Genomic DNA, 21,156 nt, shown 5'->3' on the forward strand with positions numbered 1-21,156 from the left:
CTCATCATTATATCAGGCAGTTTGTGCGTCAGTGGTAGGAAGTAGCTTCTTTTTCCACATATGGGTGTGCAGATGACTGAGCATGAGGCATGGTGTACTCCTCTGAGCTGAGACAGATGCTGGGTGCTGTTCTGTAGTCAGCGAGACAGACAGCTATGACTGTGGGCTGTCAGGACCTACAACGCATACCTGTCAGCTACAGGCGGAAAGCTCAGAGAGGTTAACTTCGAATAACATGTCTGCAGTGGGACAGTGATGAGGGTGTCTCAGCAGAGTGTGTCGAGTAATGCAACTGGGTCAGGGGGTAAAGATCACGACTTGGAGGAAAAAGGACGAAAAGGGAGAATGACTGTGAAGGCATGAGGTGATGGAAACGAAGAAGATGGTGAACAAAAGAGAGTGGCAGATACAACAATAGAGGGGAAAAATATACATGATTGACAAGCAGTGGCTTGTAGAGACAGCTCCGATGAGATCAAAGCTTGAAGCAAAGACATTCACAAGACCTGATAATGTGATGCTCCGTCTCCTCATCGCTCATGTGAGCACATCATAACAATGACACTGCTACTTGCTCATTTATCAAGCGGTATCTGTGTTTGTGTGGCAGTAGCTTCTTGATCTCTGAAGTCAGCCTTTGAATGAGGAAATTAAGAAAAGATGCACACACACAAAAAAACAACAACAAAAAAAAACCAACAACTTCCATCTCATTTTTCATACTTTAGACCAATTGTTTTTGATCAAGTACAAAAATAATGTGCTAGACTTTTGGGCTTAACAGCCTTTTGGGGTTTAACTGATTTCTTGCACAAGCACATTTTGAGTGTTCCAAAATCATAACAATCAACTTGGCAGGTACAACTTTAGGATTAGTGATGGGGCTCATGACCCAAACTAAGAAATTATAACTTTGGATGTGAAAGAAATTAATCACTGACTAATACAACGTAGCTGCAATCAGCCACGGGTGGCGAAGTTGTTCAACAGGACACTGTGAGCACAGCAATCTGATATAACCTTGTTCAGCAAAGAGAGGAAAAAATGCAGCTTAGATGAATGAAATAAGCCACTGGAATTGGTCTACAGACTATAGACTACAGACTTTATTTTTGTTCTTTTTAGAACAACCTCAAGAGGGGGTTTCCAGATATGATCTCTGGTCCTGTTTCATTGCTGTGCTCCCATCTTTGATGGACTGCACCAGAAAAATGCTTTTGAAAATCTAAAATCCATCCAAATTTTTGTAAAGCTGATGATCATCAGTCGTAATTATCAATAATATCTGGAGGGAGGAAAAAAAAATGTTGAAAAAAATAATTCAAGTCGATATGCTCAGGTGTTACAATTCTTTTAGCTAATTGTGGGACTTCTTAGAGGTGAAATACTGGAGATTTTGCATTTGTGTCTCCTCAAAATGGGTTCCAAGTCAATGCACCGAGGTTGTTTTTTATAGATCAAAGCACTGCCAAGACACGAACTCCCTGTTTTCACCATCTTTACCAATTTCAACTGGGTGCAACAGATTGTCTTTGAAAATCATATTCATATGATAAACTCTGTGAAGTTGGGTCTGAAGATCATCTCAGCCAATTTTGACTTGATCAAAGAAGGTAATCCATTTTCTTTTAATTAGGATTATAGTCGAACAGCTCCATGGATAAACGCACTTCCAACTTTTACAAATTGGTGGTATTTGAGTGCTGAAGGTGCAGAAATAAAATAGGTGAACAGAATCAAAGGGCTGCCCACTCAATCAGTGTCCCAAATTTAAAAACTGTCGTACAGTTATTGGGGTTGACAAAAATTCAGATGGAAGAAATAAAGAAAGATAGTTATCGGCACATTTATCCTCGTATGACCTCGTCGACAGACTTTGTTAATCAACGATTCATTAGTGAGTGTGAGGATGACATTATGATAACATCGACATCAGAGATGGACTACAAATTCCCAAAAAGCACAGAGTGATGTATGATCCAGGAAAAAAAAAGCCCAAGAGCGGTGCTTCACAAATCTTTGATTTAATTTTTTTTTGGTCTGTGTTTCTCAGCAGGACACAATATTTAGCCCAGCGGAGAGAGCTGACAGTTCATACTCCAGCACACAAGAGTGGAAGAGGGAAAAGAGGGGAGCTGAGCAGCAGATGGACAGAGACATAACTGATAATAAGCATGGGCAGGAGGAGGTGTAAGTACTAGAAATTTGAAAACGTGCATCATATCCTTCTCGGTTGCTCTGGAAGAATAAACAAATAAAAAAAGAACAGCTTGTATTTGGATTACATGCTTGGGAGTGTCAAATAAACTGGATATAGTAGAGTAGGGATCCATTTCTGCATTTACATCGGAAATGGCAGGTCTTGTTTAGATTAAGCCAAGAAAGGCCAGGTGGGGGTGGAACATCTTGTCTCTGTATTTTGCTGTTGTCTCAAATGAGAGGTACTTTCTTTTTTCCTCTATCATACCCAATAACAAAGCACTGACCAACGAAGGAATATTACTGTCAAGCATGCACTGCTGTGATGTATACTTTACTATCAAAAGCTCCTCCAAATGAAGATGAGAGCCAATATGCTCCATGTCTTCCCAGAAAGCATTTGTCCATTTGAATGCATTAACAGACACTCAGACAAATAGTAATGCAGATGAATGTCTTTTTCTAGAAGCAAGAAAAATGGATGACTGGGAAGTGGATGTTTAGGGTCTAACTTCCATACATTTGAAACTATAGCCATTCAAGTATTCTGTGTGGCATGATCAATAACAATTTCTCATCTTTATCTGCTAAGGGGGGGAAAACCCCAAACAAACAAAAAAAACAGGAAAAGTTTTTCAAGCAATGTATATTAATTCCAAGAGAGAGTTTCGAACATAACTTTATAGCTGAGATTTTCCTACAAGAGCTCACCGTAACCCCTCGAATTGTTATGAAGCAGCTCTGATTTGTTCAGCGCGGGGGGGGCAACAAGTACAGCTCCAAAGGAGCCAAGGGGTGTTTGGTATCCCTGTGGGCCTCTTTGTGCATTTCCCGGAGAGGGAACCCGGGCTGTGGTGGTTTTAAAACGAGGGTTTCCTGTGGATTCGGAGTTCTTGTACTCACTTGTGGAAGATCTTGGCCCTTTTGTCACTTGAGAAGTTCTCCAGCTGCAATGACTCCTGGGTGAGGAAGGCTACAGCCAAGTGAAAGTAGTTGTTCCACAGCTAAGCCAGATAACGACAAAGAGACAGACAGAGAGTGGTGGTGGTGGGGGGGAATAAGAGATTATTTAACTCACAGCTTAAAGCCAGTTTTACAACAGTGTTATTCAGTGCTAGACAACGTGGGCAGGAAAGCTTTATGGTTTCATTAAATCAAAAGCTTTAGATGAGCTGGTTCCACTTTTGTGTCGGGAAGCTGTCCCAGTGGATGAAGAGGTTGGTGATTTAGGCCACTGTCCTCCACAGCACACTTTTAATCAGACAATGACAGCAGCAAAAGCCAAAGGAATCTACAGATCCACCATTTTTCACTGCTGTCTAAATAGTTCACGCATTCATATGAAGTAAGAGTCTTCATGATGATTTAAATATGACGTATAGAGAAGAAAACTCTTTGTGAGAGTAGAGAGAGTAGAGTTCTATCAACGAATTGAATTTTAAGACTAAATTATTTAATCTTGTTGAATTGTCTTTTTGATTAGAAGGAAAATCCAGCAGCTTTATTCATAAACCACAAAGACAGCTTTAAGTGCTTTGAGTCATACAAACACGACTACATTATTTAATCCATAAAGGCTTTAAAAGCTCAGAGCAGTTTAGCTGTTGACAACATTCTTCCTCGTGTCAGACATTTTAAAAAAGCAAGCAGTTGCTCTTTTCAAGGGCGAGAAGGTTCAAATATTCAGCAATGCACATAAAAATGCTGGCAATTATCAATCAAGTTATTTAAATAAAAAAGAAAGATTTTCAGTGGTGTAGTGCTTACCTGTAGCTCGAAGTTGGTTTGATCCAGAAATTTCTTGTTCAGCACAGCTGCATACTGACTAATAGCCCGAAGAAAAACTCTGGAAACACATAAGAAGAGTGGTAACACCGAATCCTTGAAGTGACGAAAGTCTCACCTTAACACAAAGATATTTACGATGTGTTTGTTGCTGCAACATTTGTTTTTTCTCTTTAGTTTCATAGACGGATTTCTTGACAGGAGACTATTTTTAAGTGACAGATACTTTCCATAATAATCTAACAATATCTTCAAAATACAAGAAGCCAGCAGGCAAAATCTAACATGGTCTTCTTGTTCTGTTCATAAAAAATGAGTCAGACGTTCACAAGTTTAAATTACAGTTACTGCGAGACAGATAATGGACTTAATCTCACTTTACTGACAAGTGAAATGACATTAAATACAGCAAAATGTAGCTGTTGTCATTGTGACAAACAGAATAGAAGTCATTTCATTCATCTATGCTTTCCATGAATTTTGGCTCACAGTTCTTATTTCTGTTCCCTGCAAAAATACATGAAAGAGCTTTTTTTTTTTGTGGCATCGGTCAGGCGGAGAGATTTTGATTTTTGAGGAAAACTCTGGAGTCAGACACCAAAAATTGGAACACACTGCACAAATATCCACCCAGCTAAACAAACAACAGATCCGTAGTGACAGCACTGAGCTTACATTGTGTACATTTACATTGGGAATCGCCCAAAAATGAAGTCATTAACCACAAGAGCCAACAGTGGTCTCAAAGCCACACAAGATGAGAAACAACATTTTCTACTTTCACACATTTGCCGTTGTAAACAAACACTTTAAAACAGAGCTGGAGCACAGGTTCAATCTTCTTTCTCTTTGGCAAGACTTAAGAGGTACACAGGCCAGAGGCAGACCTGAAGTAGATCTTACTCTGAACAATGTCTGATGGGTTAATCCACTCTGATACTGGAAAATTAAATGTTAATCACTTCAGTGGCATGCAGCTTTTAGAGGCAAATTATGATTGCTATTCCCAGAGTTACAGGCCTTTCCTCATTTCCTGGAAGAACCTTTCATATAACTATATTTGTATTTGTCTCTAACACTTAGATGCTAAAAAAAAAAAAGTCAATCTGAGTGTGACAAAAAAATGTGTCAGGTACAGCATGTTCCATTAGCAGATTTATTTGTTCAAGGAGGAATAACCCATGTTGTTGTAGCTTTCTTAGTCCTTACTTCAACTGACTTGAGCATTTTTCACACAACAACCGATCAACACACAAATGCATCAGCCGATTGCCAGAATTAGTACATGAAGATACATCAGAATAAGGGGTTAGGGTTTGGGAAAAATGCCAAGGTGACACAAGGACAGTTGTTATGCTACTTGGGTGGACTGCATCAGGGTTTCATGAGCAGGCAATAAAGGGGCATTAAGATGTAACGCTCATGTAACCAACACTGGCAGGTGAACAAACATCTGCTGCACTGGCAGCTCCAAGAGAGCGCTCTGCCTTTGTCCTCACCCAGGCTAAATCCTTATTAGAGCTGGGTCTCATAGTGGGAATCGACTATTCCAAATTTATCATCATCTTACTTTGTGCTTCAGTTGTGTGACACAAGGGATCTGGGACTTTTTAATGCTGTTGAGGTAGGGCAGGGGTTTCCCGCTGGCCCAAATAGCTGACCTTGAACGGGAATATCACCACTGTTACACAGCTGTGCTGAAGGACCAGGGTATTTTCAAGCCATTCAATATTCATGCCCCACATTCATCTCCATTGCTGACAAAATCCTATCTGGGGCTGATGTGTGATACACATTCTGTGTGACCTTAATCATTAGCTGGAAAGGTTAAGTGTCACTGAACACCTTTGGATATTCCATTAGAACTCCATTTCTCTGGCTTTCTGGCCAGACCCCTGCGTCTCCTAAGCACTCAGACAGCCTATTAACACCACGCGGTGTGCACTAGCACAGGCACCCCCTCTGCACAATTCACTCAATTTTCTGCAGCTGTGAACATGCCAATATAGTTGATTCAGTTAATACTGGACTAATGCTAAAATGTATTTCCTCCCAGGGATAAATATTGACCATTTTTTGCTGGCTAAAGTAAAGACAGCCAAAAAAAAATTTACTCCTGGGTATCATTTATCATATAAATTACAGTCTTCTTAATGAGAGGAAACTTGAAATCAGTCACCGCGCTCTATTGTCTGTTATCAGACAGCATTGTGAACTGCTTAAATCATGTTTCCAGCTTTAGTTTGGCAATGCCTCCAATCTAACTCAGTTTTTCAATTTTTTTGTCACAAATGACAGCAGACTGAGGATTCTGTCAGAATTTGGTGCCATTTTAACCTGATATCAATGCGTCACTGTAGCAAAAGACCTGTTTATCCAGAGTTTCAAAAGCAGAGTAAAGAATGTAAAAAACAGTTTAGCGTGTTACTTAAATTGTCGATAAGAAAAAAGAAAACCAAATATTGTTCATTTAAATTCTCCCCGCTTTTTAAACCAGCCAAGACAAAAGTGGGATAATTCAATAAAATATATACAGCAAAACTTTCCCTTTGGGGTGAATTAAGCATTTTCTCATTCAATTTCATTCATTTAGTTTCGTGCCACAATGCCAGATAAATAAGGAAACCCATTGAGCTGAACAAACTCAGTCATTGAGAGTAGAGCAAAGAAATCTTGGAAATCATCCAATAAAATGCTTTAAAACCAGTTTAGAATAACAACAAATGTAGTGCAACAAACAATATGAACACGAAATGTACCCAAGACACACTTATTGGTCCCCTTGAGAATATATGCGACAAGATCTTTGGTAACAGTGATAGCCCTTCTTGCACCTACCTGCAGGTAGTTTCTGCCACTCTTTGCAATTTAGGTCAGGAATGGCTGTTTGTCAGTTTAAAGTGGTACACATTTTAATTTGCAATTAGAAGTAAGCTTCTGGGTTTTGTTGTGCTGAAACACCCATGTCTTTACCTTAAACCTGCTTTTCTGACACCAGGTAACACATTACAATTTTCTTATTGTCAAATTTCCTATAAAAATATTCTATGTCTGCAAAGGCTGCAACCGTCCCTCCAGGACTGGCTAAAGCTTTTTTTCATGTTTTCATGGTGTTTTTCTTTTTAAATCTACACTAACATTTGCGAGCCTCCATTATCGAGTTTCATCACACCCTGAAAAAGTTTTACAACTGCATTTTGGATGCTCTGAGGGCTCGTGTGTCTCTGTCACCAGGAAAAGAAAACTGAAACAATCAGCCTTTTTTCACGCACTAAAACTATCCTTTTCTGGGTGATTCAGTTTCGTTCCTTTCAGTTCTCTTATTGTCTTTTCTTGTTAAAATCAATATCAATTTATTTAGTTGTTATTTTGAGGACCTGATTGCAATTCCTTAACCAGTGCACCTTTCCCCCTTAATTCACTATATTAGATATGAATTTAAAACCTTAAAAATTCAGTACCATCTATTCTGGGGTCAAAATTTCTTAACCAGAACTACACATCAACGTTATACCAACTCTAATGAGAGGTACAACATTCAGCAATTCAAACATACAACGGACCATATGCCATCCCACCATTGGTGATTATTTCTAATCATGAGTAGCAGTAATTTCCCCAGACATTAGTCATGCTGTACACAGCTTCAACTTCTGGGTCACACAGTGAAGATACAAGCAAGATCGATGCTCCTCACAGCTTCTGGCTAAATATGACTCAACAGGCTAAATGCAGCTGTAATCAGCCTTTTTTCCCTGATCTCCCTTTTAGGCAGAAGGAGGCACTCATGGTTCTGCTGTAACTGCCCTATGATACGGGCGGAGGAACATTCCTGGCCTCTCCACACGACTGATCTGCACCATCTGTATGCCCATGTCAGATGCTTCCCACAAACACCTTTTATGAGCACCTCTGTGCTTTGTTGCAGTTCACACAGTAATTCAATCTATGCCAACAAAAGGCCTATTTGAGGCCAGCAGTCTGTCTGTTCGCACACATATAATGGGCTTTAACAGAAAGGACAGTTCCTGTGTGAGCACATCCTGCCATTAATTAAAGTGAAAAACTTAATGAGGTAGATGAAAATAGAACATATTCTCCCTCACAGCGGGCTCTGAGACAAAGACACTCCATTTCAAACAAGATTAAAGGAATTCAGAAACAACTTCTTAAATTTTGCAATGTATAATTCTCAGTGTGGGTTTAGAAGTGTGATATTTTAAAATTGCAGTCCTCAAGGAAATGTCATATACTAATAAAAGCTGTACTATTACTGTATTTGAGTTAGTTCAAGTGGAATTACTTGTAAAAAGAGTACTGTGCAGTTGATAATGAACGAATGAGGAATATTCTTTTGCACAAACACAGGGAAGTGATCTTGAATATACACTTTGTGCATAGTGAACATTAAGTGAGCATTATATTGTCTGTAGTGCTCCATTAAGCTTGCAAATGTTTGGTCGTCTCACAAAATCTGCGACGGCGAGTCTTTATAACACAGAGGGAATATAGGATGCTAAGATGAAGAGGAAGCCAAACCAGGTCCTTATAACTTCATTACAATAAGAAGTAAAACGTTAATGAAATGAAAAATAATTTAATCTAAGACTAAGAATTTGTGGGTACCTCTCACAAATAAGATTCCTAAACAGAGCCAACTTTCTTGCTGCTTTTTGATTTTTTTTCATCTTGAGTTCAGGAGGGAAATCAAGCTAGCTCTAATCATCTCCAGAAAGCACAAGACTTCCTTATTTTCTGCTTAGCGAGACAAAAACAGAACTTTAACTTTTTTAATTGGGCAGTGCACAAGCACCATAGCACCTCCTACACGTGAGTCATTTTGATACAGCAATCATGGGGCATCATTATGATAAGTATGCTTGATCAAGCCATGAGTATAAGAAAAAAATTATTCCTGATTGATGACAATGTGCGCTTATATTTAAGCACAGACAGAGGTTTTGCTTTTTATACCGACGTCCTCCCCTCCTTTTAAATCATGCAACCCTAACCCATGGTACACAGACTTAAAACTGCTCCTCGGATATATGCTAATGACGAGCTATCAGCAGATCATACTTGCTAATTGAGTTCAGAAAGCATCACCGATTGTCATCACGATTAATTTGCATACTACTGCTGAATAGCCGGCATATCTGCCTGTGCTGAGAGATAATGCAAGGTCAAAAACCTTTATTATCACACCAATTAATTAAATTAGATTAAATTTATTGCAGGCACTTGATCTAATAAATCAATATACCTGTGAACATATTTGAACTCAATTTCTTCTGCAATATGAGAACTCTAATGCAACTGCAACAGTCGAAAAATGGTTTATAGGCTATAAGAGCTCATACTGAGCAGCACAGCCCAGTGGTGCTAATGGAAGCTTCAATGACTCCAAAGAGTCGGACCCTTACAGTTACACAGAGGGAAGAGACTCTCACTTCCTCACTGCATCCTAACTGTTAAATCATTAAGAACCTTATAAGATCTAACTGGGACAACGGTGTCAAAAAAAAAGAAGAAAGAAAACTCTTTGTACAAAAAATTGCACACAAATTAGATCTATGTTGTTGCTAAAGATGAATTTCATTAAGTTCTTCTTAATTGATGAATCTGAAAGGTGAACGGATACTGAAAACAGTAATGATATAGTCATTTTATGACATTGACGTTAGGGGGGGGGGGGGGGGGGGGGGGGGGGGGGGGGAATGGGACAACGAACTTGAATCTGACAACTTCTAGTTTTATCCTTCAGAAAGAGGGGGATTATCATCAGCTCAAAAGACGACAACTGTGCCTTTCATTGTAATTATAAATTGGGTTTCTTGGATGAAGGCAATGTGCTTTCTAAGGCCAATAATCTACATGTCAACTGTTTTGCATTACTACTTCGGTATAGCAGCAGCAAAACTCAATATTGGTTGTGTTTGTGTTGTACTAAAGACAACACAAACATGCTGGTGTTTTGCAATTAAGAAGTACATCATGCACCAAGTTTATTTAGTGAGTCAGCATGCAGCATTGCTGATGAGCACTGAGCACAAAGTACAGCTGGGAGTGTCATTAGTTTTGCAGGTATTTTATAAATGTTTGTTGGACATGTTCAAATCTAATTGTGGCTCTAGATGAAAAATTAAGGCATAAAGTTATAAGTGAATGACCCAGCAGCCCAGTTAGGATTTGTCTGTTATGCTTTCTGTTAATTATTTCGAAGAATATTGTAAAAAGCTGCTGTCCCTTTGTCCCTTTCCCTCCCTAGTTTGTGGAAGCCTCATTCCATCTGCCTTTCAAACAGAGATCTGAAATGTTACACTGAGAGCATAGACTGGTCTCTATCCAAGGCAAAGGTTTGTAAATGATTATTAATGAAGTAAAACAGGCTGATTTAGACAGAACTCCAAGTACCAGCGAACAGGAAAAATCTGGATTCAGGCAGCTCTGGCAAAGTTCACATTGAACAACGGATGAGATAACGAGGCAGTCGTATTTTTTAAATCAATCCCAAAACAATTAAGACCTTACCTTTTGACATTTATTTTTTCCATGAATTCAAAAAAATGAAATGTGGAAAATTACAGAGCTAAGAGAAGTATTTCAACATCTTGCATAGAACAAGAGAAAAAAGAAGAAACTTTCCACTTTTCTCTGACAGTCATTTGATAAAGCTGGATGCTTGGTTCCTCGACAGCAGTTGTTATGGAGGGGTCTGGCATATTAGAAGACTAATCCCCATGTCGTGGGTGACCTTTTAATCGCTGTTGATTACTGTGCTTATTTGCATTCCACAATAAATGCACATCAGATATGCAGACATGAAATGGGGCCATTCAGCTTGACATACTGTTGATCTAAAGATGGGAGTAATTGCATGACAGGAGGATTCATTGAGAGTACTGCAATAATGCCAGTTATATTTAGAGTGGTGAGAATTAAATGAGCTGCAACATATATGCTGGGTCTGCCTCCTAAGTGATTTATATCTCACAGGAAACATAATTTCACTTGTCTGTGAGCAGTCAGAGTCAGAGTCCTTTCTAAAGTAGTAAATATATATGGAATTTTCATATAAAGTAGCTTAAAAATGTAATTTTCATAAACCTAGTCTATATGTCTCGTCTACATTTAAGAGAGAATTTAATTGAGTTTAGAATCTAATCTAATATTTAAAATGTATACTTGGGAAATGATAGCCTGTCTGTATGTATGTATGTATGTATAGAGGAAACTCAACACAAAACTTACTCAAGACACAAAATTAAGCCTAGGAAGTCTTTATAACTTTGGAGCTCCCCTTCCTCTGGCTGATGATGGTTCGGTCCACCGTCTGCCTTGCGCTCTGTGCTGCATTCAATGAACTTCACAAGTGGGTTTCAGGCACTTGATGTCTAAATTTTGGAAAATAACATAGCTGCTTCCAGGCTTGCTTTGTTGCTGTGCTATTAATAACAAATGTAGCTCGACTGAAATGCAACTTCTTGTTGTTGAAAAAAAAAGAAAAAAAAAAAAGAAAAGTCACTTTTACTTGAATTACTCATACACATAAGTGAGGGATGAGATCAAAAGAGATGGCAGGGACAACCCACTGAACCTTTTGAATTCATATGCAAATACAGCTTAGTACATTTTTCACTTTCGTTTCACAGATTTCACTATTTTTCAAGCAAAACAATATAGCAGACTAATCACTGGTTATGTTATGGGAGTTGCAGGCTGGTGTGGTTACATCAATGGAAAGGTGTTCAGGTTATGGCGCTGCTACACCTTCAGGCTCTGTGTTGATCTAACACAGAACCAGGAAGCATTAATCAAAGCATCATTAGTGTGGCTGATTGTTAAAGTAATCACGTCGATCACTTATCCAAGTGGCCCGTTTAGTTTCAGAGTGTCTACTGTTTTGCTCTTCTGTTCCTGTCCGTAACAATACACGTCACTTCTGCTCTACTCATAAACTGTATGCTTTTACTGCACGTCTTACATTACTGAGACAAAAAAGACACAGAGCAGAGTGCCAAAAGCTGCTGAAATCTTCCATCCGCATGCTGTGTTTGTTTGTAAGTGTCAAAAGCAAGTAGTGAGGTTCACTGAGGATTTTTTTTAAACGTTTTCTATGACTTTCTCACAACCCTGAACTGCTAAAGTATTTATTTTTTTCTATCTACAGGGACCTCATGATTTACATGAACTTCTAATAATTGGAAATAAAAACAAAAACTTTTTGCACTGGTCCAAAACAGCTTTTGAGTGAAATGTGAAGTGTTTCATCAGAATTCAGTCCAAGTCTAATCAGATGACTCTGCGGTAACTGTGAACACAATCCCTGGGTACACATGCTAATGTTGACTGTGATTGGGGCCACAAGAACGGACACAACTCACTTTTTTTTTTTAAAAACAAAACACATTTACAGGTCAGACATACAGGCCCTGAAACTGACACCAATAACTCCCTGACAAAATGAGAAGAGATTGATCAATTTTACTGCCTGCAAGACAAATAGCAGCTCACTCTCTGTGTGCCGCTATGTGGGGTAGACGTCTGTGGTCACATTAAGATTTAATAAACTAACCTTATCGTCTAAGGGAATTGTGATTATTAAAAATTGGTTCATACCAGCCTGAAGGATACGGCATAATGATACCCCTTCACAGTGAAAGACAGGCATAATGAAGGAGAAATGCAGACAGGAATGGGGGGGGTGCGTGCTTGGTGAAATAAATAGCGGAAATAATAAAGACATAAATACGTCCTACACAAAAAGTACGATTTGATTTATAATAAAGGCACTCGAAAATGATATACATAAATAATAAGTTTCGGGAACTCAATCAAGGGAGAAAGATGAGAAAATTATGGAAAAATCAAATATAGTGTAGTATTCATTGGCATATTACTTTATTTATCCAGCCATTTATGTATTTTCTTTGCATTTATCATGGGTTATGATAATTTTAGTCATAAAAATGGGACTAAAAAAGGACAATTCTAACTTCAAAAACTTGACTATAACCTTTAAAAATGTGTCTATCTGGCCAAGTTTTTTTTACCGATTTGTTAAATATCTTTTTGTTGTTGCAGTAATTAGTGAAGTCAATGTGTGCTGTCCTCGGAGAGAACACATTTACAAATTTTCACTAATTACACTTCACGATCTAACATAACTTTTACTATATCTGTTAATCAGGTATTATTGTTGGTGCTTGGCCAGACAGCTGAAAATAATTTTTAAAAAAATTTAACATTCTTTTTAATTGATGCTTTAGAAATATCTACATCAGATTGCATGTAAACACCCTTTCAAATAACCTACGTACAAACTGGCATCCTATCAATTTAGAGAACATGTGCAAGCCCATCTCTATTGCCAATTAGCTGTTGCTATTAAGCTACGGCCAGTCTGCAAGGAGGAAACGGCAGTTGGTGGCTAACCATGCTGACGCTGCTGTCACCAGGGCAATTAGAGCCCATAAATCAGTTTGCAACCTGGAGGAAGCAAGAGCTGATGGGTGGGGAAAGAGTAGGAGGTGATGCCCATCTCATTAGCGGTGCTATCACAATGTGCGGACATGAAAGAACTGTCTGCTGATGCTAGGATTTGCAATCCCTGTGGTAAATGTGGTATGTGTGAACTGCCCAGAAACAAGAAACTATGAAGACTGAGGGATCATCAAACATTGGTCATAAAATATTAAGAAAGTGCAGAAAAGAGTACCAATGTTAAAAATAAAGTAAGTCTTTTGTTTCGAAGTTAGGGCACATGTTTCAGTGTCACTACCCTCATCAATCCGTTCACCCACAGCGGAAGGAAGGTTTTTATTCAGCAAAACAAGGCTCTAATAAAACCCACTGTATCATCCAGCTCAGCATTAAATGACAGACGAAAGCTGTGAACAAAGTGAACAAAGCTCGTAAAGAAAGTTCTCTAAGAATGAACTTGTACTGAATAATAGTGTTCCTCAAAGTCATCTGCAAACGTTTGGAGGTGATATCCATCTAAAGTTGTGTAAGCAGGACAATTTCAGGGGGCACAAACGTTTTGCAAAAGTTGCGTTTTGATCCCTAATGCAAGAAGGATGTGCACACACAACGTCTTTCCTTCTCAGACTGTCAGTGGAAACCATTAATATCTCTGTCGAGGGATGAACTAATTTGTCACCTTGGGTTCTCCCCGTGTGGAGCAGGAAACAACCCAATCAAACAAACCTTGGCGGATGGTGTCAAACGGAGAAGTTTTGCTAATTTGTCATGAAGCCAACACCTGTTATATTCAAATAAGCCTCGAGTATAAATTCTGTGGGATAAGTCAGATTCTGACAGGCTTGTTTCTCATTGAGTTGAAGAACAATTTAACTTGAGCAAGTGGCTGAATGCACCAGCTAGAATGCAGAATTATTCTCTTAGCCGTCACAAACGAGCGCAAGCAGACAAAAGTTAAAGTTGACAGATTCTTCCAAGGTGCAGGAGAGGACAAGCAGGGCTCAAATATATGAGTGAAAAATGAAACATTTCATATGCTGCAGCACAAAGCAGCAACTAAAATTAACTGCTGGAAGCTTTGTGATACTAATCACAACCGTGAAGTCCCCCTTGAAAGTACAAGATCACATTGGGTATGTGGTTTTTGAATGAGCTTGTTACTCCACTGAATGCATGTGTAGGCATGCATATTTGATGTGCTGAGAGTGGGGCTCAGGAGGGTAAGGGTTGCCTTATGCGCTGGCACTGCAGCTCAGGCTACATCAGAACAGATGTGATTTGCTCACCTGCAGGACACTGGGGAGCATCCCGGCATAGATACACCAATGTCTTCTACCTTGTGACCCAGGTGGAAGATGATCTTTTGTGGAGGGAGTGCTTTGAATTTTAAAATGAATATGGCTTGCACCAATCAAATGAACTAATGAAAGCAATAGAATCTAAATAGAGCAGCAATGCAATCTATTGTCGAATGTCCTAGCTGGCGATGATGTTGGAATGATTTTGGAAGGGGTGGGCAGGAGCTGCAATAACAAGCGCCGCACCTGCTGTAAATGGCTACTTTCAAGCTTCACCCAAACAGAAACAGCTCTGAGTCGTGTAATTCCTATTTAGACACATTATGTTGCTTTTTTTCTGTCTGATGAGTGCATTAAATTGAGACTTAACCATGTTAAAGACTATTTATGGTTCTTATTGGCTGTCGGTGCATACGTGAAGAATGTTTTATAAAATAGTTTCTGGCTCCAAAGGAAGCTGTGGAAAATGCGATGCATTGCCTCGAGGAATTTCTTTTTAAATTTGTGAAGTTCTAAGAAACAAGCTTACCAAAGCTCTGCATCCTGCTGTTCGTCCTCAGCTTGAAACTAGTAGCTTGAGGATGCATTACGAAGCTTTTACCTTCGAACCAGTTGGATTTTTGATGACCAAATTGGCTTTGCATACACTGCAGACACCAAGTTCTTGAGAGGAACAAGGGTCTGTTCGTTCAGAAAACTAATCTGAAAACATCTGAAAGGCATTTTTAATAGATGCCAAGACCACCTCAAGTGGCTCTCCACAAAGTAGGGGAGCAGCAACTCTACTCTGAGCCCCACTCCCAGAACCCAAAGGCACAAGCCGGAGATGACCGCTTGATAAAACTAACAAAACCACATAATCTGCTAAAAGGAAAGATGTGATTCTGAGCTCATGAAAGCAGACTGTGCTGCACACAGAAGTCATGTCCATAAAAAGCATGAATATATTCTGTAACAAAGGGCAGCACTGACGGCCCAGAGAGAATTAAGTGCATTAAAAAAAAAAGATTATATCTCAGATTATGCCTTTTGATTCTTTAGTTGATTGTCTATTGTGCGTCATAATGTTAAAGGCAAAGCGAAATGCTAAGTAGGCAGATTTTTCTTTTATCATGTCGGCAGTTTTCAAAGTGATTTCCCCATAAAAGAACTCCACATAAAGCATGGATGCTGGTGGGGAACCCATTTTCTTTTTTTAGTGAACAACAAAAAGGACTTTTTCTTAAGACAGTTGTTGCCGTGTTATTACATTTTAGTGCAGTAAAACACATTCTGAAACTGTGCATGCCTCTTATGAAAAGAGACAAATGGAAGAAATCTTTTCAATTCCATTTCCTCCCTAACTTCCTCCGACAAGTGCACAAAGCGGGGCTCTGGACGAAACTCCAACACTGCAAAGCACAATCCATCTCTTTTCTACATTTTCAACAAAAATAAAATCAGGCAAGGCTCACATTAATAAAACAGGAAGCTGCAGCAGCATAACAAGCAAGAAAGTAAAGCGATGCCGAGACTAAGTTTGGAGATTAGCAGACGGCATACACCAAAGCATCTATAATTCATGTCATTGTTTGCGGCTGCACTGACTGCTCGTCTGATTGCTACACTGCTGAGGCCTTGTGCCGATATTTGCATGGAGAGAAAAACATTTGAAAAAAATATTGTTACCCACTCTGACTGCTGTTCCTTAGCAACAACAGAGTAGGGAGTTTAAAGCAGTATAGATTTTACGTGTTTTTGTTCGTGCGTGAGTCCAGAGAACTTGTACTTACTTATTTTGCATCATGTTCATTATGATCCAGTCTGAGGGGTAGACGTTTTTCCCAATCAGATCTTTAAACATGATAAATGTTTCCATTAGGAAGTCCTGTGTGAGAGAGAAAGTTCTCAAAATTAAAACGTTAAGTTATTCTCAGCACCTCTAAGATAAAAGCATTCTGCAATAAACTGATGGGTATTTGTGGTTTTCATACAGACCAATTTTAGATGAGTTTTTAAGGTCAAGGACATGACTCAAGTATTTCTATTTTACAGGAAGCCCTCAAAACCAATAATCCAGCATGATGTTAAAGCACATATATAGCAGTACAATGAGACTACAAAAAGCTTAATTCATCTGACATTTGGATGATAATAATAGCATATGTAATTGCACTATCACTATGTAAAATGCATAGTTCTCTTAAGATCCCACAACAGCATATTAAACAGGCTGAGGTCTGGATTTTGACTGGCCTGTTGTAACAGCTTGATTCTTCTCTTTTTCGAGCATTTTGTTGTGGATTTGTTAGTGTGCCCGGGTTCATTGTCCTATTGAATGGTCCAAATTCAGACTAGCGTTCCCCATTTTGGTTGTATCTAATGACATTTATTCAAAGGACATTACGCCAGAAGTATTGTAGTTTGTTCAGCTTTGCAAACCTGAGCAGCGTCTTCATGTTCTTTTTAGAGAGAAGAGGAACTATTCCGGGGAACTATCATAAAATAAGCCGTACAACTTTTTCTAATTGTACTGTAATGACCATTAACATTTACCATGCTAATTGAGGCCTGTCGAGTCTGAGATGTAGTTCTTGCGCTATTCTGCTTCAGCAGTTAGGCTCAGTTTTGTCAAATAGACACGGACGTGATATGTCATGTGTTATTCATAATTTCAAGATCTGTTTCTTTTCCTCTCAGTGTCACCAAAACTAAATACCTAAAACAAAAGTATGCCTGTCAATCTATCTGTTGCTGTAGCTCTTTACTCTTGAATGGATGAATCCCCTTGTTTTGTGGTGGAGTGATGGAGGAGGTGGAGGAAAAATTGCACATCAAAGTAATTTGGGTCACTCTGAAATGTGGATATGGCCCAGAATGGCTTCAAGAATAATAAATCTGTAGAAAAATTCCAAGCTTCGTCTCAGTGATTGTTTATCCTGCCATGAAAATTGGACAAGTCACCTCACACAAGTACCCTGTGCACTATTGTGAAGGCCAGAGAGACCTACTGCTTATGTTTATTTTTGATTTATTGAAAAAGATTGAAAATGCTGCTGAAAACGTCTGCATTAAGCAGCTCCATCACATAAAAAAAAAGAAAAAAAAAGTAATGTGACTGAAGGTAATATACAGTATCTGTCAGCTTGCATTTATCAAAGCTATACCTGAAATGCAAACCAGATGCTTGTCCTTCCTACAAAGAACCGGAGTCACTTACTGGGATGAAAGTAAATAGTGAGATTTCGTTGTTTGTTGGAGTGGAGTAATAGAATGCTAATCTGGCAGCAGATACTTGAGAAAGACTGCTTTGGAGGCAGGATTATTGGGAAATCCAAAACCTCTAAGATTTATCCCTTCTCCACCATGTGATAGCTACAACAAGTGATCCATCCCCCCTCAGGAGCCTGCTGTTCAAGTAGAAGTCCAAAGGCAAGGACTCTGATAAAAATAGATTTCATACATCATTGTGGAAGAAAAACATTGTTTTTTTTTTTCAACAACTTTTTATTTTGAGGGAAAACTAAATTATACCTAGCTAAAGGTGAGAGTTTGGGTTAGGGTTAGAGTGCGTAGACAGAAATATTCACAGTAGCACACGCAGCTTTAAGATGAACTCACCACCACATCGCTCCTTATCTTGCCAAAGGTACTGATCAGATGAGTATAGTGATAGTCGTCCATCTGCCTCAGTGTAGCAGTCATGCAGGCCACGAAGCTCCCCTGGAGAAGAGAGAGAAGAGCATTCAATAAACAATCAAGTTCAAATAGAAGGACAGAATGACTCTATGCCTATGATTTTGATGGCTACCGACTTGCTGAGCTGATTGGATCTGAGTGCTGAAGCTGGTTTGGCCTTCCAAGTTTGAAAAGGCAGGCGCCCTCACACGAGGTGTGTTCTCATTAACCTGCCGCCCTCCACGCCTTCGCTCTTTGTCTCCACTGATTATAATGCCTGTGAGGTCCCAAAAGTGCTGTCTTTACTTTTCAGCGCCCTATCCTGGCTCTGGTTAGCACAGCGTAAATGTGCTGTCAAGGAGAGATAAGGGAAAACCAATGTGTGGCTGGCGGGGTGAAAAGAGCTTGCTACTGCCAGTCTGTTGTGTCATTCCTTTGATGTGGATGGACAAAAACATGATACATTCTGGAGAAAAGAACTAGAAAGAAACTATGAGTATAGAAATATATCGGAGAAACCCTTCCTGACCATTTGTGTAATAAGGCGGAGTGTGTATGGTTTCAGGCTGAGAAAATGAGAAGAAGAAGAAATTCACAATCATGTTTATTTACTCCAGGGATTTCTGCAGAGAGTGGAGATAATCACCTATCAAGAGACTTAATATGAGAACAAAAGAAAAGCACAAGGACAAAGTAGGCAAAGAGATGTTGTTTGCTATTAACTAACTAAAGATGTGGGACTAATGAATTATACATCTGAGAAACAAGTTACAAAATATGCATTGTTATTTGAGAGAAACAAGCTATTTTTTCTAATAAACTGTCAAAAAGTGATACTTTAAAGTTTGATACATTGTTTTGACGTAATATTTTTATATGTCTGGACAAATATGAGCAAAAACATTATCAGAAGTCCTGAAGGGAGAAGACAGAACACACAGCATATATAAAATATCACAGTGGGTCATTTATTCACCAAGTAATATGATCCCATATTACATAAATGTAGCGGCAAAATGTATGTATCAAGATATTTATAGATGGTTACACAGCCATCTTGAAAGAATATGGACTCTAACGATTCACAGTCAGACAGATTGTGTAAAAGAAGAGAAAATACAAAACCAGGAGTAGTCGACCAACTAAAATCACACAAAGTGATGATCTCTGAGGTCACAAGGAAACCAGAATAACTTCTAAACAACTAAAGCTCTCTTGTATCGGCTAATGGCAAAGATAAAAAAATGGACAACAATGGTGTATGGAGGGACAGCAAGGAGAGAGTGAGTGCTCAATGGAAAGGACATTGCTTTGTGTCTGCAACTATGTAAAGATCCAGAGATTGCAGACAGAAGAGACATGAAGAGAATTGTACGTTCTAAATAAGAAGAATTTTGTTGATAAATATGAAAACCGTGATTTCCAGCAACATGAATTATCCCACGTGGGAAAGACGGTGTTAATACCATGGTTGGGGTCTGTTTTCCTACATTTGGGCCACGTAAACTTGCCATCATTATTGCAAAGATGGCTTCTGAAAAGAAAATTTAAAGTCAACGTTCTGACTTTGAACAAACAGATGGCGGTGGAGGAACCTGGAGTAAGCAGTTCGTGTGAGGAAACCCCAACGTCCCACAGCTGAAGCTGTACAGAGGAATGGGCTAAAAGTCCTCCAAGCTGACGTGCACCTTCATGCGGTAACAGATTTGCAATGTTGAATCATTTTCATCCATAAATAAATAATCAAGCTTGATATTATTGTGCCATTCTCTTAGTCGGTACTCCAGATACTTCTAGGAACATTAATTTACTTTACCTTTTTTAACTGACATTTTTAACTATCAGAGAAAAGACTGAACAAAGTCTTAAAAAATAAAAAGGCAGCGAAATAGTTGAAATAAACACTCAAGTGATGTAGAAAGAAACTGAGATTTTCTTGAGAAACAATAAGTTTAAATGAATCAATTACTAAAAAACGAATTTCCTACAAGCAAGTATCAATCCATCAAAGAGCAAACCTTGTTTGATATTAATCTGGAATGGGATCATAGGAGGACTGTCAGTGCCGCTCTCATGCAAGTGAAGCACACGCACGTTTCAGGGTAGTTCATTTTCACAAGACGTTTCTGCTGGAGAAGTTCTTTCTGCAATTAGGCCTGATTTATCAAAACTCCTGAAAACACACACACACACACACTCTTACCTCACCTGTCCTTACCAGTTCTTCTTTCTTTCTTTTTTTTTCCACTTATGTCTTTATGGTTACTGCTTGCTTTGCTTACAAGACAATGTTAGTTATTACTTAGATTAGCACATGCAATAAACAACACGAACAAGAAAAATAATGCAAAAGACAACAAAGGATTAATAATGCAATAAACCATTGTTTGTGTTTCCTTCACTTCTTCATATGCTGCATAATGCTGGCGACTGCTTCACTCTCTTCTCTGTAATGCCTCATAGAAACCAGTGTGACTCACGTTATATTAATATGGAAATGTTTTTCTGAGGAATAGAGGGCAAGGCTCTTTCGTCTGTGAGGCCATGTTAGCCTCAGTTCTACAGTATTAAAAATAGAGACACATTTAGACAACACCTGATAACAAAGTACCCAAAGAATAAGCATATAAGTTTATAAAGTATTTGGAGTGAGGAACTGAAGAACAAACGTTGAAGTTACTTTATCCAAAGGATATAGATAGCCTCTTGCACTAAGTAACTGATATTAGTCAGA

The 21,156-nt window shown here is 38.8% G+C and overlaps 1 protein-coding gene across 2 annotated transcripts in view; it reads right to left on the reverse strand.

The window, feature by feature from the left end:
• Window positions 1–21,156, reverse strand: part of dock1 (dedicator of cytokinesis 1) — a 177,188-nt gene that overhangs the window by 38,958 nt on the left and 117,074 nt on the right. For both annotated transcript variants that reach the window (XM_072374073.1, XM_072374072.1), the window contains exons 28-31: window positions 18,366–18,467; window positions 16,538–16,632; window positions 3,967–4,045; window positions 3,103–3,203 (exon numbers count right to left, since the gene is read on the reverse strand). In XM_072374073.1, the coding sequence (XP_072230174.1) occupies window positions 3,103–3,203; window positions 3,967–4,045; window positions 16,538–16,632; window positions 18,366–18,467 (377 nt within the window). The remainder of the gene's footprint in view (window positions 1–3,102; window positions 3,204–3,966; window positions 4,046–16,537; window positions 16,633–18,365; window positions 18,468–21,156) is intronic.

Source organism: Leuresthes tenuis, unplaced genomic scaffold, assembly GCF_036924035.1.
Source record: "Leuresthes tenuis unplaced genomic scaffold, fLeuTen1.0.hap1 SCAF_20, whole genome shotgun sequence".
In the NCBI taxonomy this organism is placed as follows: Eukaryota; Metazoa; Chordata; class Actinopteri; order Atheriniformes; family Atherinopsidae; genus Leuresthes; species Leuresthes tenuis.